The sequence below is a fragment of the Balaenoptera physalus genome (assembly GCF_965194825.1).
Source record: "Balaenoptera physalus genome assembly, chromosome: 12".
Taxonomy (NCBI): Eukaryota; Metazoa; Chordata; class Mammalia; order Artiodactyla; family Balaenopteridae; genus Balaenoptera; species Balaenoptera physalus.
In genome coordinates this window covers 91703518-91715916 of record NC_138897.1, presented here as the reverse complement: position 1 = coordinate 91715916, position 12399 = coordinate 91703518, and the positions used below count along the sequence as shown (strand labels likewise).

The window sequence follows — 12399 nt, the reverse complement described above, 5'->3', positions numbered from 1 at the left end:
CACGTTATGCTGAGTATAAATCACTGTGTTTTCAAGGGGAGAGTGTTGCTTCATGTTCTGTTTCCTTCCACGAAAGCTCTACCTTCCTAACTAATGGCTGTTTTCTCCTGGGGGCTGAAGGAGGCCATAAAATCCAGGCCCCTCCTCGCCCCTCTGGGTGGCAAAACCCATCCCTTCGCACCTGGCTGGCGAGGTTCATTCCAGGGAGACAGCCACGTGTTGTCTGACGCTTGACAGGGCTCAGAGGCACAGACACAGAACCGGGGCCGCTGGGCTGCGAGGGGCGGGATCCACGGCTCAAAACTACTGTCCTTCGTGCCTCCTGTCCCTTTCTTCTCTTCACTTCACCAGGACACCCTGCCACCACTAAAACCGCAGACGCCTCCTGGGTCGCTGTGTCCCGGTGAAGGCTGTTTTGGGAGCTGGGAGGTCGTGGGGATCAGGAAACGTACACAATCCCCACCCGCTCCTCACTTATTTCATAAACTCGGGTAGTCTGATTAGCTAATTCCAGATCACCTCTGAGAATTAAGGCGTCACCCGTATTTCAGCAGGAGACCAGGGACCCGTCACACGCTGACGGACAGCAGTGACGGCCTCAGCCACAGGAACAGAGATCTCCAGCCACCAACCACACGGAGCAGCACGCGCATTTCTGCTCATCCCCCATCCGCCCCCTCTCTCCCCAAGTCGCAGGTGTCTGTCTGCAAACCGTGCCCTCAGCGGTGTGTAAAGACTGCCACCGTGTCCCCGGGGCTGGGCCCCAGGCCTGCTTGTGTGAAGAAAGGGCCAGGCCTCCCCATCTGTCTCCAGGGCTTGTGTAAGGCGGTTTAAAAAGCACAGCGTTCATGAAGCGCGGGCGCCCTCGCCTGTGTGCTCGGCGCCGTGTCTTTCTCGCGAGTGCTGCTGGGAGGCACCCCACGAAGAACGAGGCAGCCCCCCCGCTCGCCCCGGCCCGGAGCCCCGCGAGGAGCCGCGTGCAGGCGCAGCCCCTCCAAGGCTCCGCCAGCCTGAGCCCCGCTCTCCCGTCTGCCCGCGACCCCACAGTTCGCGGGGGGATCGTGGAGCGCCCCCGAGTTCAACGCCCCAACGGGGTGCCACGTCACGCGGAAGACACCCGCCCTGCGGCACAGCCCCGAAATCCCCGGGGGACCCTGCCCTCCCCCCTCATCCGGCCCCACCGCCCGAATCGACTGCCCACATCCGGCCGCGAGGCCCTCCTCCCAGCCCCCGCACCGCCCCCACCTCGGTCCCCTTGGGACCTCGGCACTCGCCGCTCCCCTAGCCTGGAACACGCATCCCGAGGGCCTCCTCCCAGCCCCCCACCGCCCCCACCTCGGTCCCCTTGGGGCCTCGGCACTCGCCGCTCCCCTAGCCCGGAACACGCGTCCCGCAGTCCTAAACGTGAACTGCCTGCCCAGTTGCAAACCTGGACAAAGACGCCAGAGTTCTGCCCTGACCCCAGCCAGAATGTTCCCCGGCCTAGACCTGCAGAGCCCAGCAACACACCCCAAACAAAGAGGACAATCCGTCCTTTAACCTTGTTCATGTCTGCAAAACAACTGCTCAGTTATGAAACGTGTTAGTAAGCCTGTGGGCTGAACGATGACAATCAACGAAGATTTCATCCGTAAGTGCATCAACGTTATTTTAAACATCAGAGGCCCTTAAATAGCACTGCGAGGACCCTGCCCACCCTGCCAGCGCTGAAGAGTCGCTCCTCCTGCCACAAACCCACAGGATTTTAGGTGAAAGCACGTTTGATTTGGTGTTGCTTCAGCGTCGGGAGGTGGCAGAGCTGGAATGAAGGCATCTGCCCCGTCTGACCTGCCCCCTCTCCTGTCACCCGCGTGGGCGGCCGGAGCGCCGTGCTGTCCTTCGGCCGCCCCTCACAGGCCACAGAGTGGCCCCTGCCTCACTGACCTCAGCAGATGAGCCTTCCCAGCCGGGTGAAGGGCCAGGCCAGAGGGGCCCTGAGGACGGCCAAGGCCACGGCTCAGCTGGCGTCCGGGGCACAGGCCAAACCGGGATGTAAGGCAGAGGCCCAGCACGTGCGTTCTACACAGACCCAGACCTCAGGGCTGCGAACGCACTCACATGCACGCTTGCACACGCACCTGCACACAATCACATGCATGCACACACACACTCGTCCACAGGCACGGGTGCTCTCACACCCACGTGTGCACATACTCTCACACACCCACTTTCCTGTGCACATATGTGTATGTGCACATGCATATACACACGTGCACACACGCACACCTGCACACATTCACAGACATGCGTGCTCACACTCTCGTGCACCTGTGCACATGCACATACACACACACGTTCACACTCAGGTGCATACTCACACTTGTGCACGTATACACACTCAAAGTTAGGTCTCCCTGGGCCCTCCATCCTTCAACTTCATTAGCTCTAAGCCCCAGGGATATACCTTTCTCTCTCCATCCCTCTTCCTGTAGCACAGGCATACACGTCCAAAGTGTCTCCTCCTGAGCCCGGCTTACAGGTATTCAGGGCAAAGATCTTCCCAGAGATTTGATTAACCTTTCACTGGCAACAAGCTCATTAGGAAATAAATTTCCTCGCTAATATTGTGAGCCAAATGTCAGGATTTAAATATCACCCAGACCAAAGTTATACTTAAAATATTAATGCCCAAGGATTTAAGAACATTAGTGGTTCCTTCTATTTCCCCAAAGTAAATGGACTCAAAGGTAAAGTAATTAGAACATTTCAGAGCGTGGCTGACTTCTGGGCCACAGGAGCTCTGCCAGCTTCCGTGTTCTCGTTCCTGGAAACACGATCATTAGGCCAACGGTGACCACCAGCCGCAGTGGCGAGAATGCATCAGCTGGCTATGATTGATTCATCAGCAAAGAAAGTGCCAATGGAACAGGGTCTTCTGACAGTTTCTGGCAATGACGACGAGAAGGGGGCTGGCGGAGAAACGGGGCCACTTCACCCTTCCCCTGACACTGCCCCTTAGCTGGCCGCTGCCTCTGTCAACAGAATGCCCGCTTGTCGCCCTATTAACAGGACTGCGGGGAGGCGGGGATGCCCTTCTGCAGCTCCGGCAGCAGGGCGTCTGGAAGCGCACTGCTGAGTCTGGGGAGACCCTCGAGGCGCTGGCCAGCCCTGAGGGCTCGCAGAAAGGCGGGTGGGAAGGCCAGACGCCGGGAACGCCCCTGAGACAGACCTGCCCTCCCCTGGATGAGCATCTCCACACCGTCCCCCGCACAGGTATGTGCGTTCAGCCTGGGTCATTCTCTGTCACCCTTGCGGCCATGGGCCCCGTGTGAAACAATGCTCTCATCAGCCCTCAGTCTGCCTCTCTTCTGGGCCGCTGCTCTGCAAGTTCTTAGAATCCAGAGTTACAAAAAAAAGACCACGTTCCTTCTCCCGGTGCCCGAGGTTTCAGAGCTCACCCCTGGGCCCTGGGGGGTGGGGCAGCCCCCTCCAGACTACACAGATATCTGCGGTCAGGCCCTGTCAAGGGCGCCCGCCCCTTCCCACCCTCCTTGACAGCTTCACCTACTCCTGGCACCTCCACACCCTCACACAGCCACCCCCGCCAAGAGGGGGACATCGAGGGTGGCAAAGCATTCCAGAGACGGCACCCAGATCTTGAGAGCGGCCGCCCTGTGTCTGAGCATCCCGGGTACCTACCCGATCCTGTCCACCAGGTCCCAGAGCACATTGGGGGTGGGCACCAGCGGGGAGCCGTCGTAGAGGACCACGGCCGCCCCCGTGGCGAGAGCAGACACCATCCAGTTCCACATCATCCAGCCGACCTGGAGCGGACAGAAGGGAACAAGTGTCAACCCAGCGCCGGGCCGGCTCCCCTCGGCCCCGTCACGCAGCCTCTCACATCCCTAGAAAACCACCCGATGCTCGCCAAAGGAGCCGAGAACTGCCCGGCCCAAATGCACAACGCTCTGCCCCAGCAATTCCCCGTCAACAGTTTACGGCAAGGGACTTCCCTGGTGGCGCAGAGGTTAAGAATCCGCCTGCCAATGCAGGGGACATGGGTTCAATCTCTGGTCTGGGAAGATCCCACGTGCCGCGGAGCAACTAAGTCCGTGCGTCACAACTACTGAGCCCGCGTGCCACAACTACTGAGCCCGCATGCCACAACTACTGAAGCCCGCGCGCCTAGAGCCCGTGCTTCGCAACAAGAGAAGCCACCGCAATGAGAAGCCCACGCACCGTAGCAAAGAGTAGCCCCCGCTCCTCGCAACTAGAGAAAGCCCACGCACAGCAACAAAGACCCAATGAAGCCAAAATCAAAATAAAAATTAAAAGAGTTTATGGCAGGGATCAACGCACACGTGTGCACTAAGACATGTCGGAGAATGTTTCCTGCAGCCTCACTGGTGACAACAAGGGACCGAAGGCAACAGAGATGCCCGTTGCGTGGTCACATGGTGCACACATGAAGGGAACCCTGGGCGCTGGAGCAGGCAACCCAGGTCGGACGTGGGAAACAGCGCCTGGCACCCCGCAAGCACTCAGGAGTCGGCCACTGTGCAGCCATCAAAAAGAACGAGGCCTGGCTTTGTGCGGATCAGTCTCGAAGACAGACCGTAAAGTGGCAGAGCCAGCCCGGCAGAGGGTGTGCAGCGCCCCATTCGTATACAGAACCCCCAGCCCCTCCCCTGGGCCTGCAAAAGGGCCCGAGGGGCCGGGGAGTGAGCGGGGCGGATGTCTGGGCCCTGGAAGACGCCAACCTCTCACCAAGTTCCCATGTGCTGCCTGAAATGCTTACCACGTGCAAGTAGAGCATTTTTTTTTTTAATTAAAAAAAATTTCACATTCTGTTTTACTTGGTGTGTTTATCCTTTTGCTCTTATTACATACTGAATCCTTCCTCAGTTTCTATATCCCTCCAGTAGGTACTTGTTTTTAAAAGTTACATACTTTTTTGTTTTTTTGTAAACTTAAGATAATTTTATGCTTGTTTGACTTTGGTTTTACTTTATTTTAGATTAAAATGGCATTATTTCATTAAAAAAAAAAATTTCACAGCCAAAGAGTGCTCATAGCCCCACTGACAATGGCACCCCCATCCACGCTGGGAGAATCTGTAGGCGATTCCGGCCTAAAGCAATATAGCGGCAGAACAAGGCAGCAGGAATCTCTGTCCAGAGGGCAGAACAACCCAATCCCACCCCGTAAGAGGGCAGCAGGATGCCCACCCACGAGCCTGGAGCAGATGCGGTCCAGTGTCCCGGGTCACCCGGTGTCCCCAGGTCAGAATCCCGCCACCGGGGACCAGGCGGCCACGTGAGGTGGCACCCAAGGGGCAGTTAAGAATCCCCAGACAGGTCACAACAGTGTGAGTGACGTGGGTAAGAGCGCGGTGACCAACCTATGCTCCCCCTTTGGCACCATGGAAACGGCAAAGGGAACCAGGGGTCACACGAAAACCTCCATTTAGTTGAGCTGTGTTTTTTTTTTTTAAGGGTTTTAACATCCTAAGTTGAGTTCCTTCTAATAAGGAATCTTTTTTACTTTTCTTGTTTTTTTGGCCTCACAGCACGGCTTGCGGGATCTTAGTTCCCCAGCCAGGGATTGAACCCGGGCCCTGGGCAGTGAAGGTGTGGAGTCCTAACCACTGGACCGCCAGGGAGTTCCCAAGGAATTACTGTAATAGGCAGCACTGCATCCTGGCCACCTCCCGGTCCAGCTGTTAAAGTGAGTCAGGAAGCGACAGCACAGGCCTGGCCGGGGCGCCCGGGGCTGCTGCCGGCGCCTGGCGTCCTCCACCGAAAGACGCAACAGCCCCGTCCTTCGTGGGCAGGGTGCTTCCCAGAAAAGTGAACTGCCTTTGAGAGAATCGCTCTGGATCCTCGGGTCCTTCCACTGTCCCCTCGGTGCAAAACCCTGTGTTTTGGAATCACCGTGTCGTCCCAGGCAGGCAGCTGAGTTGGACATCAGCGGAGCTGTAGCTGCCCCGGGGGTGGGGTTCTGCAATTCAAAACGCTGCTCCATTAACGCCCCAGGGCTGGGCTTCCTGTGTGAAAGGGCCAGAGCCTGGCAGGGGCCCAGCACCACTCACTGTTCCACGATGGGGGAGGGGGATGGAAGGAAAGCCTGCAGCTGAAAGAAACCCAAATCATTTGGCCCAAAGCCCTGGATTTACGGCTGGGCACAGGGGGAGACGGGGCGACCTGCCCCTGGTCGCACGCCAGCGCTCCCTCCTGTGTCCGCGTCGCGTTCTGGGGCTCTGGCACCAGGGAAGCAGCAGGGCCTGGGCCTCGGCCTCCCAGGTTAGGACGATGCCTCAGCATTCTGCTTCCTTGAAAACTCAGAACGCAATTGTCATCCAGGAAAGGGAGCTAAATCACTCTGGAGCCTCTTGATGTTTGCGGTCTTGGAAAAAGCTGATTTTGAGTTTTCTTCCCTTGGGATAAACAGCACTTCCTTCCGCTTGTTAACCTTTCACCTTGCAGAGTTCAGCAGGGTCAGGAACACCCCCAGCGCCTTGAGCTCAAGCTTTGGTTTGATGACGCCCGCTCCACGCTAAACCACGTGAAGGGCTGCAAGCAGGGCCACCTCCGTCCTGGGGGCAGGAGAGTGGGCCTCCCGCCGGCGCTGCAGTACAGCTGCGGCTCTCGTCTGGCCGCGCAGCCGCCCGCAGGCCCCGCCTGGTCTCGCACCTGGATCCCCAGCCATGGAAGTAACTGCTCGAGCCGCCCTGCACGCCCTTCCTCTCGCTGCTGTAAACAACGGCTACAAACCCAGTGGCCTAAATGTACTGAGAGTTCTGAGGGTCAGGTGTCCAAAATCAGGTGTCAGCGGGGCTGGGAGTTCCTTCTGGAGGCTCCAGGGGAGGGTCTTTCTTTGCCTTTTCCAGCTTCACGGGGCCCCCGCGTTCCTTGGCTCATGGTCCCACTGCGCTCCAGCCTCTGCTCTGTCGTCCTCCCCCTCTGGCTCCACCGCTCCCGCCTCCCTCGGTAAGGAGCCTGGTGACCACCCTGGGCCCCGGATAACGCAGGACACTCTCCCGGGCTCCGGAGCCGCCGCAGCCGAATCACATCTGCAGAGCCCCTTTGCCGCATCAGGTGACACGCACAGGCTCCGGGAGTGAGGACATGGCACCTTTGGGGCCATTATTCTGCCTCTCAGCACGCCGCCCCACGGCCTTCCAGTAAATTCCTTTTCCACCTCAACTCGTCAGAGCCCCTTTACTATTGCACACGACCAAGAACTGATCGTCCTCGTGGCATCTCTGGTAAGTTCCTGTCGCCCTGGTTGAGCCGCAGATTTCCGTCAGGTGACACTCATCCCCACCTCTACAGGCTCAAGAGACTGAATTAACAGTCTCCTTGGTTCCTCTAGATTTCCCCAGGGCTCCAGGGCTCCAGGGCTCCCTGCGGCAACCGAGGTCAACACAGGGGGACGGGCCAAGCTGGCGGTCGACCTCGGTGCCGAGACTCAAGCGGGCAGCCGCCGGGAGGGAGGGAAAGAGAGCAAGAGCGAAGGGTCCCGCAGAAGGGGCTGCTCGTGCACGCTGCCCGGGGTCTGGCGCACGCGGCCCGGGGTCTGGCGCACGCGGCCCGGGGTCTCATGCACGCAGCCCGGGGTCTGGCACACGCAGCCCGCGGTCTCGCACACGCAGCCCGCGGTCTCGCACACGCAGCCCGGGGTCTGGCGCACGCGGCCCGGGGTCTCGCGCACGCGGCCCGGGGTCTGGCGCACACGGCCCGGGGTCTCGCACACGCGGCCCGGGGTCTGGCGCACGCGGCCCGGGGTCTCGCGCACGCGGCCTGGGGTCTGGCGCACGCAGCCCGGGGTCTCGCGCACGCGGCCTGGGGTCTGGTGCACACTGCCTGCGGCTCGAGCTGCGCTTCTGGCTACTGACATGTGCAAAGGTGGAGAGGCAAAAAGAAGAGTAAAGATGAAGGCCTCCCTACCTGAATGAACCAAAGCCCGTCCTGGGCGGGGCGCGGAGGAGGGGGAGGGCACCCAGCTCAGCACAGCACCCGCACTCACCGTGGTGTAATACAGGATGATGTCACTGCTGGTCATGTTGCCGTGAAGAACGTGTTCCTTCAGGTGCTGGATGAGGGTTCCCTGGGGAGAAGCGGGGGAATGCCGTGTGAACCGGGCTGCTTCCTCCGAGGGCACAGAGGCGCGCGCGCAGCCCGGACGCTCGGCCCCGGGGCAGGAGAGGTCAGGGAAGAGGCAGAGCTCTGAGCGTCCTCACCGTGACGAGCAGTGCTCCCGTCCCTCTGCCACCTGACCCGAGACTCGCCGGGGACACGAGAGGAAAGCCTCATCCGGTCCTGCCAGCCTGCAGGCTCTGGGCGCCAGGTGATCAGGGGCACAGGGGACCCACCAACCTCAGGCAGAGAGGAGTGAAGATCACGGAGCGGAGAGTCACAAAGATGGGGGCAAAAGGCTGGGTGCGGGACACCTGCACCTCCGGACCAGGGCACTACAGGCCAGCCTTGCTCCCTCGTGGTGGACGGGGAAGGTGGATGCCTGAGCAAGAATGTCCCCGGGGTGCACAGCCGCTGCTGGGTCTGCAGCTCCGAGAGCCTCGGATCCGAGCTCAGGGACTCCTTGGCCGAGGGGTAGCTCGAGACTCGGCTTTCAGCTCAAACGCCCAGTCAGACCTCTCTCTCCCAACCCCGACGTGTGATCTATTACTTTTTATTTTAATGTTTACTGGGCAGTATATTCGCCTGGACCGAAACTCGAAAGCATACACCATGACAAGCCCCCCGCCCCCTTCTGCAACCAGTAACCGTATGTTTCCGGTGTATATTTCCAGGTATGCTTCTTGCCGATCTGCATGTATTTATTTATGCTGGGTTTTTATTTGGACGCACTGTCCTGCAGTTTGCTTTTTCCATTTATCAATACAGGGAGCGTCCCTCATGGTTTTTCGTACAGCTGTAGAGTATTCCGCTGCTCAGAGCCCAGAGTTCCAAATGACTCTGTGTCGCCTGTGGCTCACAGGGAGGACCGGAAGCTTCCCGGCCCCAAGCACAATGCAGAGAGCAGAGCAAGGGGACCCTGAACCAGCCTTGATGACCCTCACTGTACCCAAGAGAAATAAAAAACAAGCCAGTAGGAGGAGATGATCCCTTTCAAAGCTCAACAGAAACAATCCTACCCAACAAATTCTCTAACTCAAGAGCCAGCGCTCCTATTCCCGAGTCTGTCCTGGATGGCACCCCGTCACCAGGCCCGCAGCGGGGACGCCTGCCCTGGGGAAGGACAACACGGGCCTGGGAGAGACAGCAGTAGAAAGGCTGCTGGGAGGGAGAGCCCGTTCTGAGGGTTCCCCGAGGCCCCCCTGAGTCTGCGCGCGGGAGCCAAGAGCCCGGTGGCTTCACCGTGCGTGCACTGCGGGGTCAGAGACAGCACGCCCGCGCCCACCCAGGACAGTCACGGGCTTCCGCGCAAAGTCCCTCAACGCACACCGCTCTCGATCAGAGTCGGCGGGCGACCACGTGGGGAAAACAAACATGTCAGGAACCCTTTCGATGAACGCCAAGTGTTCACGTGGCAAATCCACAGAAAGGACGGGGAGCTCCTGGATTACAGGAACCCGCGGCAAATCCCCCGCCCATTTCCCTTTTCACTTAGATTGGCCTTTAAACTGCACCTTCGCCTGTACGGTCTGCCTCTGTCAGCCCGGCCTATTCATAACCCACCACGCACGCACCGGCTCAGTACCCTCACTCTCTCGATGGCACAAAACTCTCCTTTGCTTCTCTCCGTATGAACCTTAACAAGTTGCGTCAATAGCGTGTCCCTTAATTTCTAAATATTTATGGCAAGTCTGAATGCTTTCCCTGAGCATCAGGAAATAGAAGCAGCAGGGTTTCTGGATCTCAGGCAAGAAGAGTAATTTAAAAGAAGGGAAAAAAAAAAAAAAAAAAAAAAGGAAGAGGGAAGCTGTTTTCTGGGCCCTTTTGTGGGCCTAGAAAACACAAACCAGCAAATGAGGATCACAACCTCCCAACCCAACCCTGCCCCTGCTGCCGGCCCCAGGGGCGCTGTCGGCAGTCCCACCGTGCTGTTTTCACGTTTCCTCTCGAGATAACTCTTGAAAACAGGCAAGATGCTCAGTTACTTCTCTGAAGATGCAAGAGCCCAGCGAAGCCAGAATTAATATAATTTTTCCTGACTTTTCCATATTCTAAATATACCGAGCACGACGATTTTATGAGCAAACTACATTTTATCTAATACATTTTTATGTTCCACTCCTAAAAAGGGGACATTCACTAGGCAAAGAGCACTAAAAATAAAAGTACAGTTGGGCATTTCAGTTTTTCCTAAAATGTGCTGTTTTCCCACACACACACCCCCAATGCCCTCGCCTGCAAGGTTTCTAAAAACACTATGCGCCTGGATATCGAGCCTCCGACCAGGCACACCAGGGCTCCCCCTGCAGGCAAAGCACGAGGCCAGCAGGCACACCTCAGGCCCTGAACACGCCCGACTCTGTGATAAAACCGGATGGTGCGCGACAAGAACTCGTTCCTAGAGAGGCCACTCGGCTCGGCCAGCGTTGCTCCCAGAGATCAAGCCTCTGGCCCCCGGTGTCCCCTCCCTCCCACTCCGTGGTTCCGGAGAAGTCACCCACTGCTTGTGAACAGGCTCGTGTGTACCTGGCGGTTATAATTCCCAACCTGCCATCGGATCTCCCTTGGATCCAAAGGCAGGTAATGACAAAGTTGTGTCAACTCCTTTCCACGTTCTGATGAAAACACTGGGTAAAGAGCTGTATAAGGCGTTAGAGTGATTCTACGGCAGGGGTTCAAACAGCTTCTAGATGCTCTAGCAGAGAACAGCTGTAAAAGCTAAATGAGCTGGAATAAGAGAAATTTTATATTTCATGTTCAAATACCGCCCCCTGGCCAAGCGATAGCTAGAAGGCTGTTTGACAATGTGAGGTTTCTCCACTCAAATAAGCCTCGGGCCTCCTCGAGGGGAGGAGGCTGAAACGAGGCCTTAGGGTGGGCGCTCGTCCACCGCGATGGGTGTCCTTACGAAGAGAGGAAGATTAGACCCCAAAGAGACGCCGGGAATGCGCGTGCAGAGAGGAAAGAGCACGTGAGGACACAGCAAGAAGGCGGCCCCTGCGAGCCGATGACAGAGGCTCCGAGGGAGCCAACCCTGCCCACACCCCAGTCTTGGACACCCAGCCTCCAGAGCCACAAAGAAGTCAATCTTCGTCGCTTAAGACCCTCCAGCCCGTGCTATTTTGCTACGGCAGCCCGAGCTGACTGACACAGCACGGTAAGTCCTCCCTCGGTTAACCGCACTTTATAACATAACCCGGCGGCTTTCAAACTTTTTGACCCCAGCCCACGGTCAGACAGAAGTTTCGCGACGCCGCCCGGCATGTGCACCGTCCATACCCGCGCTTACGTGACAGTTTTGAGAAACCACACCAACACCTCCTATGACCCTTGATGCGCTGATATTTTCTATTCTCACCTAACCTGTTTCCTTCTGTTTAAAATGCCGGCAGATGGCCAAAAAACACATGAAAAGATGTTCACCATCACTAATTAGAGAAATGCAAATCAAAACTACAACGAGGTATCACCTCACATGGTCATAATGGCGATCACCACAAAATCTACAAACAATAAATGCTGGAGAGGGCGTGGAGAAAAGGGAACCCTCCTGCACTGTTGGTGGGAATGTAAATTGATACAGCCACTATGGAGAACAGTATGGACGTTCCTTAAAAAACTAAAAATAGAACTACCATATGACCCAGCCATCCCACTCCTGGGCATATACCCTGAGAAAACCATAATTCAAAAAGACACATGCACCCCAATGTTCACTGCAGCACTATTTACAATAGCCAGGTCATGGAAGCAACCTAAATGCCCATCGATAGACGAATGGATAAAGAAGATGTGGTACATATATACAACAGAATATCACTAGGCCATAAAAGGAAATGAACTGGGTCATTAGTAGAGACGTGGATGGACCTAGAGACTGTCATACAGAGTGAAGTAAGGCACAAAGAGAAAAACAAATATCGTATATTAACGCATATATGTGGAATCTAGAAAAATAGTATAGATGATCTTGATCGCAAAGCAGAAATAGAGACACAGACAAAGAGAACAAATGTATGGACACCAAGGGGGAGGGGGGGCGGGGGGTGGGAGGAATTGGGAGATTAGGACTGACACACACACACTATTGATACTATGTGTAAAATAGATAACTGATGAGAACCTGCTGTATAGCACAGGGAACTCTACTCAGTGCTCTGTGGTGACCTAAATGGGAAGGAAATCCAAAAGAGAGGGGATATATGTGTACATATAGCTGATTCACTTTGCTGTACAGCAGAAACTAACACAACATTGTAAAGCAACTCTACTCCAAGAAAAA

At 56.7% G+C, this 12399-nt stretch overlaps 1 protein-coding gene across 4 annotated transcripts in view; it reads right to left on the bottom strand.

The window, feature by feature from the left end:
* Nucleotides 1–12399, bottom strand: part of LOC309640052 (acetoacetyl-CoA synthetase) — a 108175-nt gene that overhangs the window by 14148 nt on the left and 81628 nt on the right. For all 4 annotated transcript variants that reach the window (XM_082418229.1, XM_082418228.1, XM_082418227.1 and 1 more), the window contains 2 exons: nt 8008–8088; nt 3679–3803 (listed from right to left, as the gene is read on the bottom strand). In XM_082418229.1, the coding sequence (XP_082274355.1) occupies nt 3679–3803; nt 8008–8088 (206 nt within the window). The remainder of the gene's footprint in view (nt 1–3678; nt 3804–8007; nt 8089–12399) is intronic.